At 42.4% G+C, this 20,297-nt stretch overlaps 1 protein-coding gene across 3 annotated transcripts in view; it reads left to right on the top strand.

Annotated features, from left to right (window-relative positions):
• LOC144756226 (butyrophilin subfamily 2 member A1-like) overlaps positions 1-20,297 on the top strand; it is a 129,906-nt gene that overhangs the window by 89,896 nt on the left and 19,713 nt on the right. For all 3 annotated transcript variants that reach the window (XM_078645845.1, XM_078645844.1, XM_078645843.1), the window contains exons 4-5: positions 1,688-1,969; positions 10,255-10,371. In XM_078645845.1, coding sequence (XP_078501971.1) covers positions 1,688-1,969; positions 10,255-10,371 — 399 coding nt within the window. The remainder of the gene's footprint in view (positions 1-1,687; positions 1,970-10,254; positions 10,372-20,297) is intronic.

Below are 20,297 nucleotides of genomic sequence, written 5' to 3'. Positions count from 1 at the left end.
AACAGCGTTGTAATGGCACGCGGGGTAAAAGCCTGCGTTGTAATGCCATACAACCAAGCTACGTGAAAGGGAAGGGAGCTCGGGCAAGAATGAGGTGTGGTAGTGAGCAGAGAAGGAGGACAGGGGAGAGAGAACAACCACATCAACACACCAAGAGAAAAGACAAAGGGCCATGTATGGCCATCGAGTGTTAAATACTGTGGAAGTATGCAAGAGGAACTATATTGGCAAAGCCAATAGGTCTAGCTGGCCTTTTTATTTCTGACTAGCCCATGACCAAAACATTTTTTTAAAAGCCTGCTCCTGTGGAAAATGAAACAAAAACGGATTCCTTGTATACAATACGTCTTTGAGATAAAGAACGTAATATAGGATTTTGTTAGTGTGCTTTTGAGGCGTAAAATATGAGTAGGACACTTGCTCAGAAAGAATACTCAAAATAAGTAATACGGACGCTGGTGCAGATTGCTGAGTGTCATACTCCTATCTTTATCCAGCATATTCCCTGACACAGAAGGTGCTAAGCCAAACATCTTGTTTGCTACAGGCTTCAGTACAAGTGCTGAACACCACGGCCATGCATATATCTGAAGCTGGACTCTGAGCCACCCACATTTGGTGCATAGTTCAGTCCACATCCAGCCATCTCAGTCTCAGGAATTATGGGCCTTTTTTCTCTTTCTCCTTATGACTTAAGGGTTGGGTGCTCCCACCATCCAGATACATCCTGGTGAGTTATTCAGTTTCTAAGCCTGTGCAGTAGACACACACAGTCTGTCTTTGAACCGGTCGCACTGGCAAGATTAAGATATCCAATTCCACTAAAGAAGTCCTATGGAGAGCCAGATTTTTCAGTGATTTCTTGAGCTGAACCCATTCAATATGCTTGCCAGACTTTAGTCAACCATCTGCAGTTAGTGTATAGGTTCTCAACTTAACATGTTATCACCCGTGTGGGTTGGTAGCCGTAACATGATGCCTTACTACATGTCTTCCACTTACTCTCTTGCACAGGGCCTGAAATGTTGGGGTTTCTGTGGCTTCTACATTTTGCTAACCTAAAGCAACATGCAGCTCTCCAATGCTCCAAACACACCCTGAGGAGCCAATTCACTAGTGGCTTGGGTCAGTGTATTGCTGTCTCGTCCAGACAGTGGGTCCCGAGTGCCCTGTTCTGTCTTTGCAAGGGTGCACTTTCTTCTTTTAGGCTCCTCTGCAAGCATGACATTTAGTTGACTGCTTCAACTCATTTTTAATTGCTCTGCAGGACAAGAGCATTCTTGTGTCAAACACACATAGTCATTCACAGGTATCTCTCAAACAGTCTTCTTCTTGCTCATGGCGCCGGTCATACATGCACAATCCCATCTCCCTGGACACATCACACTCCATCCCGTTGAGCGATTGCAGACCCACTGCAGACAATGGAAGAAACACAACCAAAATATGTGTCTCTCAAAGATGCCAGTAGGGTGAGAATCCCTTAACGCAGCTTTTCCAAATCCAGCCAGGACGTTGATTTATCATTAGTGTTTTTTACCGATGGATAGTGAAAATCATTGCCTGGTTTTAAGTTTGGAAGCATCAGCACCTGGGAAGTCTTTTGACTAAATGTGTGAGATGGAGAAAGTGATAGGACACCACCGATGGCCATTAAAGTCACCTGTTGTATGTGTTTCCTCCTCAGGTTCTCCATCTGACCCTCTGGTCCTTCTTCAGGGGTACCAGAAAGGAGGGATTCTGGTCACATGTAAATCTTCTGGTTGGTACCCGGAACCCCAGATGCTGTGGAGAAAAGATGGTGGGAAGGATCTGCAGCCCACATCTGGCCAAGTGAAGCGGGACTTGAACGGGCTCTTTGAAGTTCAGAGTACCTTGATCCTTACTGCAGACACCAATGGGAAGCACACCTGTGTTGTTCAAAATACGACCACCAACCAGAGGAGGCAAACATCTCTTTACGTGGCAGGTAAGCTTCATAAAGTATTGGTATCTTTGTCACAGCATTATCTTCATATGTCACATACGTCTCCTGGCTTGCCAATGAACAAAAGGTGAGATTGTGAAAAAAGTGAATAATAGCAGACAGAGCACAAGAAAGACATGGAGAGAGAGAGAGAGAGAGAGAGTGAAAGTGATGGAGAGAAAAGAGACGGAAAAGTAAAGAGAACAAAAGGGCTCAAAAGACTTAAAGGTAGAATTAGAGCGAAGAACTGCGTGAGAGGAAGAGAGGAAAGAGAAAAAGGAAAAATGCAGAGAACATTGGATGAGAGAAAAGAGAATAAGAAAAAGGATTCAAAAGAAAAATAGATAGAAAGCGAATGAGCAAGAAAGGGAAACAGTCACTGAGCTGAGCAGGGCTTAATTTTCAAATGAAAATATTAAAAAAAAACAAGTGCAGGGTCTAAAGGTTTTTCTTGGAGGCTGCTTCTAACACCATCCAGTGCCAAGATTTGGGATTCCCAAGGCTGCCTAGTCTTGATTCGACCTCATGCAAAGTGCTTAAATTGCAAACGTATACGTTCAGGGACCCGAAGTTTTGGTTTGAAGCCCACGACCGTTGCTATGGAATGCGTGGGTGATGAATACCAAGGTGGCATAGTCTTGATCCTACCTCATGTCTATCTCCTCCCTTACAGACCTCTCTGCTCCTTTAACTGCCTACTTCACATTCTTGTTCATGCCTGCTTTCTTTCTTTGTCACTGTTTCCTATCTTTCTCTTCCTCCTTCTTTCCCCCTTTTGTGTTTTTCTCTCTCTTGCACTGGATGTGATGAGGAAAAACATGTGCCATTCCCCAAAAATGAGTTCCTTAGGTGCATCACCTGCAACCACCATCAAACAAGTCACCCTTTCGCTTCAGCCTCCTAAATTGCCCCCAAAATATTTGCTACTTGTCTTCTGTGATGATCACTCCTAGCTCCTCATACTGAAATCTAGATCTCTTACTTATCCATGTCTCTTGCAATGGGTTATAAATTCTAGAAGCAAATGGCTTGTCCATGGATACCCTTTATTATAGTTTTGAAAAAGGGTTATGGTCTGTCTTGTGACTGCCTTTTTCTTGCCTAGTTACAGCACTCAAAGTGAGGGTTTTGTGTGTGTCTGAATCTCTTAGTTTCTTTGACACTGTTTTGCCTCTTTGTGTGTTTGAAAGATTGAATCACCCCCTTTCAAGTAAGTTAAGTGCATGTTGTTGAACACCATTTGCTAAAGACCTCACTTTCCATGCCTCAGTTTAATTGCTTGGTTGCTAGAAAGTAGGGTGAATTGTTCCAATAAGGAAGTGAGACCCATCCTAACGTCCACTTCGTTCCAAACTCTGCGCACATCATACTTTTAACAAAGGAGAGCGAATTGTTAAAGGGTCCAGCCTTTGCGTTGAGCCATGAAACACTTACACAGGTGTCAACCTGCCAGTGTAGTGTCCCGAACACAGAAGTGTTTTTCAGTTTCTGTCTTTGACCACTCAGGGAGATGTTTAAGATGGGGTGCTCGATAATAGGCATTGTCTGTAGTCAACTCCCCCCCCCCCACCACCATGTAGTAGATGGAATCCGACTGTTGCTGGTACTCAAGTTTTCCTTCTCCTGCCAATAACATTTGTTCATAGGTGTTGGAGTGGCTTAGTGGCAGAAATAACAACTTTGGTGGCAACCTTATGTCTACGGTTGAGTTGCACCACCCAACCCCCACTTAGGCAAGGTTATGCCACCTTTTTATATCTGTTCTGAGCGCTTTATCTGGTGGATGAAAGTTAGTGACATACTTAATGGCTAGGTTTGCAGAAAGACTTACCAGAACATATTTAATCGAGTCCAGGAATCTTTCCTTTGGGTGGGTTAAGCCTGAATCCATACGCTTGCCATTGGCTCCCAGAAAACGAAGAAGGCTAGGGAGTTTGAGAAGGAGAAATTGAGAAAGGCTCGCTAGATATGAGAGGGAAGGAGGCAGAGCAAGAGTAGTGGGGACAGGAAGTAACAAAATGGGACAGAAGGGAGAGGGTAGAGGAAAAAGCAAGAGAAAGAAAAGAAGAGAACATTGAAGGGAGTGAGGGTAGCCTTCAAGATAGAGAAACTCGTGATTACAGCAGACGGGACGGAGATTCTTCTGGGAAAGGCAACACACCTCCGACTCTGCAAAAGCTCCAAAAGAGCTTTTCACATGCATGTGGAAAGCAGGGGTATTTTGAAATGGTCTGTGAGTTTTGACACAGCCTGTAAGACTCCGACTTTGAATAAGGTTTCTATGGCAGCTGTTTTAATGAGTCGCTTGCCAGTAGACTCATTGGAAGAGTGCCTGTGACTGATCAAATGAATTATGAGCAAATGAAGTAGCAACTAAAATCACTCCATAAACCTGAGCTCAACCCCCTTGTAGATAAGGCACAGTGAAGACAGCTTAACTTACAGGGAGGCAATGTCTAAAGTATTTAAATAGTACTAAAACAATAATAAAGTTGAAATGCAAAACTATAAAAATCCGAAAATGAATTAGACACCTTGAATAACGTTTAATAAAAAAATTCCAAAAAGGGGAACTGGAGATATGAATTTTTAAAGTTTCAAGTAGAAATAGCTCCAAGAAGCACCAAGTGTCAATGATGTCCAATGGTCACAGCAGAGCAGGACCTAGGTGAATCTGGCACTGACTGTGATGGAGCGCAAATCAGGTATACCAACTAGGTTCATCCTCGGCAAAAGATTTTACCTTCTGAATTAGAACTTTAATTCTCAATGCACCACATGATTGCACTTCTGCAGCCCCCAGGACTCCAGAAGAGGCCTATAGAGACTCACTGGGTGTCAGACATACGCCAACAGCAAGGCCCAGTCCAGGACCAATTGCCTCTGATCAGCTATGCAGTTGCTGGAAAGGCTCCTTGTAAGCTTGTTGCATCCCTGTAGCTTGAATAGGAGGTCAGACTTATGATTCTTGGCATTCAGTTCCTTGTCCTGGGTACAAGAGGAAGGGCATATCCAGTCCTTTAGGGCTCTTTTCAGATCTCAGGCTGCAGGTTCAGTCCTCTTCTGATCTTTCCCAGATCCCGCAATGGTCTGAAGAGGGTGTCTGGAGATGCCACATTAATGCCTGGCACCAGCTAGCAGGTCATAATGAATCCTGCAGATAACCTAAACAATGGGGGTCAAGGTTCCTGAGGCTATCCCTACCCACTTTGGGTATTTTTAAGAAGATGCACAAACCTTCGGCTACACTAAACTTGGGCTTTGGGGGTTCAGGTTATGTGTGGGGAGTGTATTATGGTAATCCTGGTACCCTCCCCATCTCACACTGAAACCCAGTTCAAAACAGCCACTGTACCCCAAAACAACTCATGAACACAAGTATTGTTCAACAAAAAATAGGGTTTTCAGCAAACAGATGATTGATACACAAGAATTGTTTTGGTATCCTATTTAAGTTGAAGTTCTCCGCAGTTGTTATATGTAAACCCAGCAGACCTGTCAAACAGGCTTTGATAATATGTAAAACAAAAAGCCCACAGTGATTGGATCATGCCCGGGGGATGGGGGGGGGGGTTGCAAAAGATTGGCCTTGCCTGGGTCAGCCAACTTTTGCCTCTGTCAGGAGAGGCCGCTTTGAATGGTGACCTCAGTTCGAATATGAAATTCCCCAGCAGACCTGTCGAGCAGGATTTAATGTTGCTCACAGCTCCACTCAGTGTTTTCATATGGAACAGCCAGCCTTGCTAAAGTGAAAATAACTTTTGGGGCTTATCACTTTAAGGACATGTATAAAATTAAAGATTTACTTCTCCTACTTTTAAATACCATACAGCCTGCCTTGTAGGCACTAAGGCCTACTTAGGGGTGACTTTGATTTAAGCCTGTAAAAAGGGTTTATTTTGACAGGTCAAATTGCAGTGTTTACACTCCTACTGTCAGGCTACACTGGTAGGCCTGCAGTCATGGTTACACTGACACTGTAGTGGATGGCACAATGGATGCTGCAGTCCACTTGTGACATTTAACTTGCACGCCTTGGGTACACTTTGGTACCGTATACTAGGGACTTATATGTAAGGTAAATATGCCAATTAGGAGTATTTCAGCTTTACCCTATTGGAAGGAGGAAAACAATAGCTCTTTCACACCCACCATATGTAGTTATTAACTGTGAGAGGTGGTGCAAAAGGGCCCGTGACACTCAAAGTATCAATGGGAGGAAGATTCCTGCCTGTGGTTCTCCTCCTTCCTTCACAATAGATCTCAGCGCATTCTAAACAACCATAATCTTTCTGATCAGTCACCACTGTCGCTTGCCATATCCCAAGGATTTACTCTCTCCCAACATTGTCTAACCTTTACATGGAGTCCAAAACCGAAATGCTCAAACTAACCCACATCTCCTGCCACATGTAAGAGGATGACACTCAACTCTGCATGAAAATCATCTCTCCCGTTGACATCGGTATCCTCAATAACACCTTGGCAAAAAAGCAACTTTGGCTGACTTGCACCCTCTTCAAACTCAATGCCCTCAAAACAGATTTCTTATTGATCTCAATACCATCCATTGTCCCTAGTATCAACAACTAGCTCCCACAGATTACAGCCTTGAACTGTGCCCCACACATCATTGACTCCACTAAATCCCTAGGTATAATTTTGGACAATGCCCTCCCCATGCAAAAACACATCAGTTATTTTTTGTTTGTTGTTTATGCAGTTTTATATAGCACAACCTTGACCCGAAGGTATCAGAGTACTTTACATGAGCACCAGTTGCATTACAGACTGACACATTCATTTATAGGCATCAGGAGACTGACGGCCAGATTCATCAACGTGAAATCGGCTCGCAAAGGGCCGGATTCTGAGAATCTGGCCCTTTGCGAGCGCAATTTTTGCATTTGGGATTCATCATCCCAAATGCAAAAATCGCTATTATAGAATTCGCAAATTTGCGAGGAATTGCATTTAAGGAATCTCTATTTGAGATTCCTTAAATGCAATTCATGAAACATTTAAAAATTGCGAATTCGCAATTTTGGGCCGCTATTTACCGCGAAGTCAAACCTTGTGGTAAATAGCGGAAACTTAGAAAAATGCACTAAAGTGCATTTTTCTAAGTCGTATGTTACACACACACATGTCCTTGGGACATGTGTGTGCGTAACACCAGCGTCCAATATCATTTCAGGGGTGCAACAGGGTGTCCTTTGGACACCCCTGCACCCTTGAAATCGCAAACTCAAAATGCGAATCGCTAATAGCGATTCGCACATTGATATGTCTTCCCATTCATTCCTATGGGCCTTTAGGCCTATAGGAATGAATGGGGAGTTATTCCTTATTTGCGATTAGAAATTAGCTAATCGCAAATAAGAAAGATGTAGGAATCGCAAAATAAATTGCGATTTGGACATGAATCCCATTTTGCGAGTCTGTAATAGCGATTCCTTAATAATCGCTATTATAGACTCGCAAAACGGGACTTTGATGAATCTAGGTGTAAGTGATTTGTCCAGAATCACAGGATGTTTGAGCCTCCCACCAGACTCAAACCTGGTTCCCCAGCTTCAAAGTCGGCTGGCCTAGCCCCTAAGCTCTTGTTTTATTGAAATTAAACTATAGTAGCAAGACCCTTGTTGGCATCCCGAAAATCACACTTGTACCACTGAAGGTGGTAGCTAAGCTCATCACCGGATTAAAAAAAAGTAATCATATCACCTCTGACCTCCAGTCTCTGAAATAGCTACCCTATGAAGCAAGGATCCATCTCAAAATTATTGCTAGTATGACCTAGAAAGCGCTGCACCACAGCACCCCCTCTTTTCTGACCCAAAAACTGGTAGATATAGATCTTCCAGAGGTACAAGCTCCTTGCTACCTAAGCCACAACATTTTAACAAGCAGGAAACCTATAACTGATCCTTCTGCAGAATTGCCTGCAGAATCTGGAGCTCTCTACCTCCCGAGATCAGATGCAATCCATCTACCTTCAGGAAAATAGTAAAAATTCTACTTTCCAACAAATTTCTTTCACACTGAGGACATGCTTCCCTCTCATTATGAGTGACTCCCTCCTGTCTGCTTGTCACTGCTTCTTATCACACCTAGGCCCATACCCGCGAGATGCTTGCTGACATTCTGCATTCCCCAGGCATCTACACACCATCCTGACACCTTTGGACTTTGCTGATGTCAGTTATGATTGACTATGTGTTCTTATCTCTCTGCGTACAATTTGCTTTGTAATACTCTCCTTATGTCTTATACTAGGTTTTTGTATACTGTCTACCTTTTTGTATCATACCCTCCATTGTTATTCTTGTGAAGTGCTCTGTCACCTGAAAGGGTCTTGTTCACGCTATGTAAAACTCAAAAAACTTGGGGCCATATTATCAAGGAAGCTGCGGTAGTTTATCGCCGCTTTACCGGCAGGAAACTGGCGATAAAGCGGCGATAATGGGCTTGATAATATGCGATTCGAATTTCAATCGAAGCCCAGGTTAGATGTTCACATATCTAACCTAGGCTTCGATTGAAATTCGAATCGCATATTATCAAGGCCATTATCGCCACTTTAACTGCAGTTTCCTGACGGTAAAGCGGCGATAAACTACCACAGCTTCCTTGATAATATGGCCCTAAATAAATACATTAAATAGGTGCCTACTGGGTTAGGTTTGAGAAGAAGTATTTCAGACCCAATGAGATTTTCCCTGATGCAAGTGGTATAGACCTAATAGCTGGAGGGGACTATATGGAGTACCCTCTTTCCAGATTAGAAGTAGATGTCAGTAGCTTGAGGGCCATGGCTGATGGAAGTTAAGAGAGAAGCATGGTACTGGATGTCTTTTAGGCTATGATCTCACTGCAACCGGTCAAGTATCAGGACCAGAAGCCAAGAGGTCTAGAGAGTGTTAGCAGTGCCTACCAGAGCACAGTCTGCACCCCAGACTCAGGAAGAGACTGTGAGAATCCCATACTTCCAGAGACTAGAGAAGGGTTTTAAGCAGATGAATGCAGACTCTCAGAAGGTCCAAGCCAAGGCACCCATCGCCCTAGTTTAAAATGGGGAGGAGGATAAGAAGAGAATCATGTGTTAGGGTGTGAGTCATGGACCAATAAGAGGTTTGTAGTTCCTCTAGTACTCAGGAACCTCCTGTTGTCTCTGGCTCATTAAGGTCTGTGGATAGGAAAGTTAAAGAGTCAGGGTAGGTTGAACTCGGTTTTACTGGCCAAGTATGCACCAGGACAGAGAGAGGTTCAGTACAACTTTCACACTTGGCAACTGAGTGATAAGCTCGGAAGTAAGACAACAGCACCTTTAGCCTAACGGCATGTAGTTGGTGCACCATTTGAGAATGGGACATTGATCTTTTTGGTTCATTTGGCCTCTCCTCAGCCTCCCGCAACAAAAGGATCTTAGTTGTGGAGAACCGTGCCACTAGGTACCCAGTGGCAGTACCTCTAGGCAGCACCACTGTGAAAATAGTTTGAGAGCACTCCTAGATATCTTCTCACAATCAAGATTTCCCAAAATAGGGATTCCAAACAAAGTTACAATTTACATCTCCTGTTACGTGACAGAAACTTGGGAACAAGCTTGGTGTGACTTATCACTTCTAAACAGCGTACCATCCGCAGACTAAGCGGTTGGTGTAATGCTTTACAAGACCCTTATGAGCACAATGGTGACTCTACCAGAGGACCTCTTTACTATTATCCACTGAGGACCTATAACAGCACCAATCGATTTCTGTTTTGTGTTCCGGTGCTATGTCTTTGGTCATTATATGAGATTAGGTTGCCGGGAGCATGGGTTGTATTAGAAAATAGTATGTGATAAGACATTAATGTATTAGTTGGCGTTCAGGTAATGTTTTCAAGGCTATTGATCCAGAAGGTAGTGATGATGTAAAAATTCACAATGATCCAGTTTAAAGGCATCTTTTTGTCTTCTAGCACAGCTTGAAAAATAGTATTAATGTAAATCTTAGCAAATATAATAGATGAATGTGCATGATTGCCATTTAATTGCAAATCTAGCTTAGCTTTATGACACAATACTGTAAATATGGTGGCGCATTGATGATAAATCTAACATATACTGAACGGATCTCCTCTAGTCTGTCATTGAGAGTCTGGTAACCTCGTTTTTCATAAGCGAGGGGCTATTACTAACAAAATGACAGCTGTCTCTCCACTGTCAACACATTTGCTCTTATCTCATCAGACTTAGCTTTTCTAATCTTGTTGTCATGTCTGTGCATTTCTCTTCCCAGATTCCTTCTTCTCGATGGTCTCCTCAGCCGTCATTACCCTTCTTATTCTCCTGGCACTTTTTGTTGTCATAATGATACCAGCAATTTACTTCTTCCATAAGCAACACCAAGAAAAAGGTAAGTGTCTGTATAATGTGTTAAAGACATCAACAAAGCCACAATACAGTACTCCTAATGATCCGTAAACAAAAACTTAACTACAGATATATATATCAAGGTCAAGTAAGCATAAACATAATCATTGTTAACTTAATCTGTATTCTTAATCTGCATGTGTGCAATATATATAATTTATTTATTTAGGATTTTTATACAGAGCTACACTACTTCCAGAGATGTGAGTGCACGTTATTATCAAACAAACTGAGTGATCACAGCTTCAATAAAGTACGTTTATCAAGGAAATAAAACAAGTGCGCATTTAACTATTGAAAATATCACAAGCAACATGAAAATGGAGTGAGGAGATAGAGTAATGGTAGAATAACAGGGAGGAGATAAATAAACTGAATGAAAAAAGGGGAGTGGCTTAGTTGAAAAAAGAGGGATGTGTCCGTCTAAAGCTAAATATTGTCCTTCATCTTTGTAGAGGGGAGAGTGGCATTGCAACCCTCTTAATAATATTTATGAAGTAAATGCAACTCTATCTATGCTGCAATATAATCCGAGGTAAGTGGGTACTCGGGCTCAAACACAGTGGTTCCTACTAAAAATGGTATGTTTCCTTTATGAGTGAATTTACCTTTGATGTGCACACCTAGAATTCACAAAGAGATTCCTGTCAGGTGTAAATCCATTTACAGTGGCAGTGATGGCTGCCAGGAGTGTATAGATTTCTGTTGCTGTTAATACCTCTCAGGGGGTGTGAGGTGGGCGTTTCCAGGTGTTGTTTGCCTTGGAAACTGGGAGAGACCACTATCTTCTATGTTTGCGGACATTCTCAAACTCCTCTCCCTTTCTTTCCCCCCTGGAATGGGTCTTAAATTCACTCCACCCAGGGGCTGGCTTTCTAAAAGAAACAATGTACATTTCCAGAGAATGTCCTAATCTGAGTATGAATAATTCTGTATGGTGCGAATAGGCAACTGTATAGAAAGTACTCCTGGGTATCTGCGCATGGAGGAGCTTTCCAATAACAATTCTCCAGATCTACTTTTTGTATACGTTTGATGAATCAGGTCCAATGGTGGTAATTTCCTCACTGTCCCCTGTGAGAAGATGAGTGCGAGTAGCGCACCAATTATTACTGCAATGGTCTAGATGATGTCTTTAAGGTACCGTTTATGCTTCCAATTTACATTTGTATTTGAGTATGTACATACCTTAAGACCATGATTAATCTCTACAAAACCTTCTTACTATAAATAATAAAAATAATAATATTAAATAGGTATTTCAAATTTGGAAATGATTGATCAGGAGTGTACAAACTGTAAGAGGAAGCTGGAATAAAGTTTTTTTCTAGTCTGCTCCTCACAGCCATCTTTGGTCACTAAAGGGGCAGATATCACTGACGCACATATACCACCACACCATTTTAATAATATTTTGAATCATTTATACCAAAGTCAATGTCAAAGGGCCACAGATAAAGTAATGTACTCATTCTTTTACAGACTAGGACATGACTATCCAAATTAACTTACACACATTTCTCTAGTGTCTATAGTACTGCGTTACATTACACCTTTGCTCATGACTTTCAAATACTAGATAGACCAAAGGGTTATCATCATAACCAGTCCCTTAGTATAAATTGGACATACAGCACATGAGCATAAACATTATTTTTGTTATTTCGTTTATTTAATGAGGCTGTCTATTTGCTTATTGGACATCTTAACAGTAATTTAGCTTTATTCTTGAGGTAAAAGAGATATTTAACATTCTCTGCTCATTTAAAACTAATTACTATATATATATATATATATATATATATATATATATATATATATATATATATATATATATTCAGGAAAACACCTCAACTTTACGGGGGGCCGCCGGTCCTGCAGGGCGGGCTCGTTGCCAGGAATGGAGATCCTGGAGTTATGCGGGTTTACCACTGAAAAAAGAAGAGCCCAACATCGGCTTAAGGAGCAGCTGACATTTATTCGTCTCATCATAGGCAGTTCACGCCCAAAATCCTTACGCGTTTCGGCGTCATCCAGGCCTTGGTCACAGGTGAGCGTGGTATCAAACCATAGTGGTCCCAGAATGCACTAACACAGTCTTTTAAAGCGTGCATTTGAATGTTCAATTATTGCTCAATAGCGTGACTTATTTCAAATTGTGCAGTAATATTCATGGAAGGTGCACCTGAGTAGTAGAAGCGGCAGAGTGCAGATTACTGTCCCATGATATTGACATAAGTGACGCTCCCGCGATGTTGCCAAAGATAGGAATCTTCCTCTCTAATCTCCCTTTCACTCCGTAGTCTCCATATTGCCTCGGTAGTCCATTTCAGCTGGAGAACAACGGAGAGCGGTCCATGCCCCCTCATTAAACATTCAGGAAAACACCTCCACTTTACGGGGGGCCGCCGGTCCTGCAGGGGGGGCTCGTTGCCAGGAATGGAGCTCCTGGAGTTATGCGGGTTTACCACTGAAAAAAGAAGAGCCCAACATCGGCTTAAGGAGCAGCTGACATTTATTCATCTCATCATATATATATATATATATTCAAGCTCAAAGTTTGCCAAAAGCAACGAGCAGCACTCAGAATGCCAGTGTAACAGTTAGCAAATAGAATAAAAAAAACCTTAGAAATCCATAAAAAAAACAAAGGTTACAGGGACGTTATAGTTAAGGTCACATTTTTCCCGTACAAAACCAGAGAAAATCAGCCGTTATAGTTACCTGAGTTAACTATAACTCGCTCCCCCTCAAAGTACTGCTTATAACCTCACAGCTTACATCACTCATGACATGGTCAGTGACATCACTGATGACAACACTGATGACATCGCAAATGACTTTGCGTTGAATTTACTGTAGTTATTGAAAGGTCTAAAAGTAACATCAAACTTGGGGATGAAGAACATTGAGGTCTTAGCTGGAGAGAGGGAACTTTATATAAACTCCTCGCTCAAATTCTCCTCCAGATATTCCTTCAACACAGCATCCTTTTTGACTGTTAGAGGATTATTTCTACTGTGTCAAACATCAGCCTCACAAACTAACATGCACAAATGTAGCTGCATCGAAGTGGCAATTGGCCAGCTTCCTTCCTACAAAACACATCACTAACGTTTTGGTAAGCCAGGCATATGGCTGAAGGTTTAGCAATGGTGGAGAAGCAATACAAGGATTGTTCTTTGAAGGAACCGGAGACAGATAATGTAATGTTGCTAACAAAATACCAATTTAAAAATACCATTTTGTTGATCCCAGTTTATGTGTTTGTTGTTCAACCATAGTCATATAGTGCCTAATTCCACAAGAATAAATGGTGCTTCAATGAGAAAACTGCTTTTGTTTGAGTCCTGATAACACAACATCTATGAACAGGCTGGATTGTAAGTTTTGAAGTTTCATCAAAAAGCTTTAGAAAACTATTTGTCCCCTGTTTTAAGAATTCTACCTCTTTTGACAAATTGGACAGGAGAAATCTTTTCGGCCAAAAGGTAATCATAGAGGATCGACAGCACATTATTGCAATTTATGGTGAAACTACTTTAAGAAACTTGGTCTGCGTGTTAGACTGTCGAAGGTTAATGGGCACTTCCTTATAAATTAGTCCTACAATGACCTAAAACAGGCATACACCAGGGATAGCTATCTGTTGGATGCTGATGATTTGATCATTTCATCAATGGCACCGACAGACTTATAGTCACTTTTTGCAGGCTTATTGGTTTGAAGATAAACATATCTAAAGCAAAGAATATGCCTTTTGGCTGTTCCAGACTTGCCTTTATATTCTTCTTTAATTTAATATGTTACTAGCTATGTTTATTTGGTAGGAGAGTATTGATCATAGAGAAAATTGGAATCACCATTTTACTAAATTAACCTCTAGAAATAAGGGAGTAATTAACACAGTTAAATGCTTCTCCATTAAATATAAGGGAGCTTGTGTTTGGTTCAGCTCTGGAGGTGATTCAAATAAATCAATTGCTTATATAGTCCAAGTTTTAGGTGTGTAATTTATGCACATTGACAGAGTAAAAAGTATCCACAAAAAGCTTCTTATAAACATTATTATATAGCTGAAAAGAACATTGATATTTTATTTTATTCAATTTTTAAATGCATACAAATTTTGGCTCTGACTTACAAATCTTTTAGTTTTTGCATATGTCAGCCTCTATACCTTTAGAGTTGTTGCTTTTATTGTAAATGATTTTGAATCCATACAATAAATGTATTTACTTACACTGAACTAAAATTGGCACTTAAATCATAATGCAAAGTGCACTTTTAGTAGTGTTGAATATTAGGAGCAATTTATGCCGTTAGTATTGAGTGGGACAATATATCTAACACTTTGTGCCACTGAGCCTTCTTTTAGAAACATTGAGATTGTCTCATGTAATCACCTGAAGTCTGAGGAAGGGTTTCAGAAATAATTGGAGTGTACTTGCCCCTAGAAGATACGAATAAAAAAAAGGTACTAGCAAAACATGGAAACTCAGTTTTAGTTCAAATTTGGACCATATCCAAATGTCACAAATTGTCCCACATAATGACGATGACAGGAGTGAGGCAGTCAATTTGCTCCGTATTCTTCAACTGCTGCTGACTATTTGGCACTTCAAAATGCTACTGGTGAGACACTTCAGTGGAAGTTAACATGAAGAGTCCTTCGGGGCTGGCACTCCACTTGTGGCCTAATTTATTGCTGTGTCAAGGAATGATAGACAGTGATCTAGAAGTGCCACTCCCTACAACGGAAGCTTATTGAATATCTTAACTGAAATACTACAGACCGCTTTGATGGCAACTGAGCCACTCCTTCCTATCAATGGTGTTCTCATAGAGTCCAAATAATGACTTGGAACGATCGATCATCTGCCCAACAGTTAATAAGATGATTTCAAGACGCTATCAGTCATCACCAGGTGACCTGGACTTCTTCCCTACTCATTCCTTCACAGAGAGTTTAGGACTGCAGGCATATCTAAAAACTTGAAGTCATGGACAGAAAGGATCTCTGAATGTCACATGTCTCCTTGCCATTCGCTGTCGTTGATAGGAGCCATGGTGGTGCCAAGTTTGCCTGACCACCTGAGTGTCAAGTTTGCAGAGGTTGTCCCGGATGGGCAGGATGCATCCTGACAGTTCCTTAGGTCGCATCTGGAGATGATTGACTCAGTGCCCAGCTGCCATGGGATCCTTTGTGGCACTTAAGAGGCATGCTTGGCTGCATTCTACAGGTTTCTCAGCTGCTCTCTAGGCCACCTTAATGGAGATGACATAGTAGATTGATAGTTTGTGCCTTTTTGTGGCCCACTCAGATTCAGCTCCAGAACGTTTGAAGATGGGTAGTACAACTGTCCGGCATTTGTGCCTTGCATCTCCTACCTGCGAATTTCACAGGCAGAAGCAGAAGTTTCAAGTATACTTCAAGCAACTTCCTTTTCATCAGCCCTTCCAGCCCATCCTGCAGCCTAATCCATTTCTTGGCAAATTAGAGGCCACAGCAGACCTAGGAGTAGATGGGCCCAGCAACATTGCTCCTTCCCCTCATACTATTCCGAACCACCTGGAGAGCCACTTTATTTCCCTCTTAAGGGACCACACACAGCTGGATGGAGGGAGGGCATCAGCCTTTCTACGGGTATTGAAAGCCATAACAATGAACCAGTAAGTTTTACAAATTGTAAGAAGGGGATATGCTCTACCCATACTCCGGCCACTCCTCAGATCTATTCCCTCATTTAATTTGTAAGATCAACTTTAGATTCTGCAGCAGGAGATGGCAGACCGAGTTGTAAAAATGAGCAGTGAAGTTGGTCCCAGAACAGGAATTTGGCAGGGGTGCTATGTCTGGTTCTTTCTGTTTCAAAAAGAAGGCGGTCTGCATCCGATCTAAGACCTGAGGCTCTTAAACTTCTACCTTTGCAAGGAAAAGTTCAAATTGCCGTCTGTGGCTCAAGTGCATTTGGTGCTGGAAGGGGAAGATAGGATGGTGTCCATCGACTTGCAGGACTTGTATTTTCACAAACCGATCTTGTAGTCGCACTGAAGTTACATGCTATTGACAGTAGGTCCCACTCACTGTCAGTTCGAGATCATTCAGTTTGAATTGCCATCAGCACTTCCTGTCTTCACCGAGGTGATAGCAGTGGTTGCAGCACATCGGCAAAAACTGAGGATCTAAGTGTTCCCATACTGGGACTAGTGGCTGCCTCAGGCTCACTGCAGCTTGGGATGGACCATCTGAAGGCTACGGTATACCTGTTCGAGTTGGACTTTTCCGTCAATTTGCCCCAGTAACACCTAGAGCCCTTTCAGCGCCTCTGGTTCATAGGAGCAGTATGGGATACAACATCCCTGCAAGCCTTCCCTCCTACCCAGAGCACATGCTAAGACTTCAGGTTTGCTTGTGGGTGGATTCTTCTTCAACATTTTGAATCATGCTGTTCATTAACCATATGCCTTTTCTAAGGAATCACCAGAGGGAATGCGTGGTCTTTCTACCCCACGAAGGCTTCAACATTTGCCTCAGCCAAGAGTGTTCCTGTGGCAGAGATTGGTCATAAGGCGACATTGGCCTCCATTCACACTTTTGGCAAGCAGTATTGCTTGGGCTAGGAAATGAGAAGCGATGGCCGTTTTGCTTGTTCCGTGCTGCAGGATTTCCTAGTTTGACCACAACGTCAGACCCATCACCTGGGGAGGGTTCTGCTGTCTTATCTAATCGAAAGGGGAGGAGCCTGCTGGTAGATACAAGTATTCAAAACACAGAAGTAGATGGGAGGCTGCTTGCAATTTGTTTAGCAACTGGAAATCGATATGAGTAGCATTCCAACCCATCATTCTTTGGTCCACCATGCCATCTGGCATCTCAGATTAAACCCAGCCACATGCACGTCAATCCCGGTCCTGCTTCATCAAGAACAGTGCAGCCCAAACTGCCAAGCCAAATCCTCTCTGACCCAGAATACAAGCAGCCCAAGAGCAGTTTTGCTCTGATTGTGACTCAACAGTAGAGTGTAGCTTGGTTCCAGTGGCACAGTTAGCATAGGACCCCGTCTTGGCATACCCTTAGCAACTTAGGGCACTACATCAAACAAACAAGAGGTGAAGCAGGGTTTGTGAAAACCAGACCGTAATAGATGAAACAGGTTGAAGGAGGAGCATTATGTGAGCAGATTGAATACTACATGTTCAGTACTTGACAGAAAAAAGAAAGTTGTGATATTGAGGCAGTATGACCGCATATCTGAAGCATTCCATGTATTTGACATAGAAGAAGAAATGACCCAAGAGAGGTTAGGCAAAGAAGGACACCTGAAGACAGGGCTATTGATGTTGCAATTAAAAGGGTGAATGGAGCTGGGGGAGTAGTTATGGAGTTGGTGGTACAGTCTGTTACTCAGGCGATGCCAGAGTCAAGGAATCGATGCACGAAGCATGGATGGTAGCAGGAGTTGGATATTAGCAGGTGATAGACTGAACACTGAGTCTAGGCCTAATGGCATGCTGGCACATGGGGCCTGGCTAGACGTGACTCTGCAGAGTTATTTTATTATGCTTATGATAAAACCAAGCTGGAAACCAACTAATAACAGAACACGCCGGCATACAGATTAATTGATTCGCAATGTGTGAAGAACAAAGATGGGTGTATATAGTGTTCACCCTTTTATCCGTTTTATTTGCTGAGTTGTTTATAATTATGATTTACTTCTTATTCAGATTAGTTGTAAAAGAATAGCACATAATTAAAACTACATTATTTTAAAATACCATACTGCGATTGTAATGATTTTGTGGTGAGGCACCGTTGCATCAACTGCAGAAGAAAGGCTCTCTGACAGGTTTGTCTGACTCAAAAACCACTACCTTACAAGAGCAAACCTCAGTGGGAGGGGTAAGAATCACCTGCCAGTTTTCCTTTTCTCCAAAACATTTTGCAGTTTCCTTTTGTGGTTTAGGTGATATACTAGGCGTTCATATAGTAATCTCGGTATGCACAGCAAAGCTGCTCGTCCAATGTCCTGCTTATACCCTGTTCATATGAAGAAGGACTGAGCAATCAGTTGAGTTTTAGGACACGCCTTCTTCCAGAGTTTATGTACAATGCACAGTCTCCCAGCAACACCTTTCTGTCTGTGGACATGTCAGTTGTGCCTGGCTGTTCTAATAATTGCACCTGACTCAACAACATAGTCCTCTACAGGGCTCTAAAAGACCCTCCCATTTTGAGCCTACATATTGTGACTTCACCACTGTAGTTCCTCTTTCGTCTTCTTTGACACACCGACCTCGTCTGCTTAGCCGAGTGCACACAGCCGGGTCCAAGCCTTTCCATTCTGCAGTGTTCTGTCATGGAAATGTTCCTCCTCCAGATGGCATTGTTTGGATTTCCTTCTTGGTACCAGCCTACCACGAGCCAGGGACCCATTGCTGACTATGTAGCTGATGTGGCTGCAGGGAAGTCAGAGGTAGAACTACCAATATGGTCTCAGCAAAACGGAGGCCAAGAGCATGAAAATGGACTGGAAGCTGGTGTTGCTGGAAGATAGATGCCATGGGATTTTGACAGATAACCCTAGGGTATAGCGACAAACACATAGCCCAATACTAACCTCCTTCCTATATGGTGAACACCTGAGGAACTGGTCCTGCCTCCATCTAAAGAATCTTTCCTAAACACACTCACCACCACCAAACCAACCAATCCCAAAGGGTACCTTCCACAAGCTGGTTCTACATCTTCTCCAGAAAATGTGTCCCAATTTCACACACCACCACCAAACCAATTAATGGAAACGAGTACCGAACCCAACCCCATCTAAGAAACAGGAAACACCTGGGAAGGGAAAGTTAAACTAATGGACAACAAGGTAGGAGAGACCAGACATGGAGAGGGTTGGAATTTAACCTTTATAAGGATGACCCTCAATGTGATGGTGTCTTCTTTGGCTATCTTGCAGGGAAAAAGGAGACTTCTGAAATGCACTACTGATAATCCTTCTTCAGAACTAGAGATTGTAGCAGAGCAGTATATAGGGAAACCAAAAGACATTTTTCTTGAACTATCAACCTTGTTTGGCAGCAAAGTTACATCAGTAAAGAGGACCTACTGTTACTATTTAGCGCCTGCCCAGTGAATATGATGACACCGGACCTGTGGGCCATAAGGAGTGAGGTAGTTTGTCCTGTAATGATTGCTCAGACATATCCTTGCCCTTTTGGGCAGGCAGTCTAAAATAGATGGACCAATATCGCTGACTGCAAGCATCTTGCTATGGAGTGCTGGCCGTGGGAAGACTTGTGTAAAATACAATGAGTACATTGTTATTAGACAAATGCTTGAATGAAATCCAGTGCTTAATTTGAGCCGGTGGTTTCCAGTGCTCTGCACCGGCACTTCATTGTCAACACCAGCACTTATGACACTCTGCCACATGATGGCACTGTTTGTCTAGTTAGAGATGAGCATAACAACAGTTGTTTATTAATGTATATACATTTAGAATTACTAACTTCAGCCCCCAACCCATTTTTATAGTTTAGGGGACTTGGAATAGTTTGAATTGTCCCACTTGAAGGAGGAGTGTGATGGTTAGTAGTGGTGTTGGTACTATAATTGGCATCGCTGGCAGGGGCAATAGATGGTGCAAGCTGCAGTAGCCTCCTGACAAGGGCCCTGTCACCTTTCTTTTACAAATTAAGTACTGATGACAGCCTTGTCAAGTGATTTTATATTGCTCCACGTGCTTGCTCCATCTAGTTAGGATTCTGGCTGGCTGACTCTGTGATGCACTAGCTATTAACTTTGCTTTTGTTAATAACCCCCTTCAGACTTCGATTGGCATATGAGGAGATTTTCTTCAACAATGGCAGCATACAGTGTTGTACATGTTATTA

The sequence above is a fragment of the Lissotriton helveticus genome, chromosome 5_1 (genome assembly GCF_964261635.1).
Source record: "Lissotriton helveticus chromosome 5_1, aLisHel1.1, whole genome shotgun sequence".
Lineage (NCBI taxonomy): Eukaryota > Metazoa > Chordata > Amphibia > Caudata > Salamandridae > Lissotriton > Lissotriton helveticus.
The sequence above is the reverse complement of the archived record's forward strand: the minus strand, read 5'-3'. Positions and strand labels throughout refer to the sequence as shown.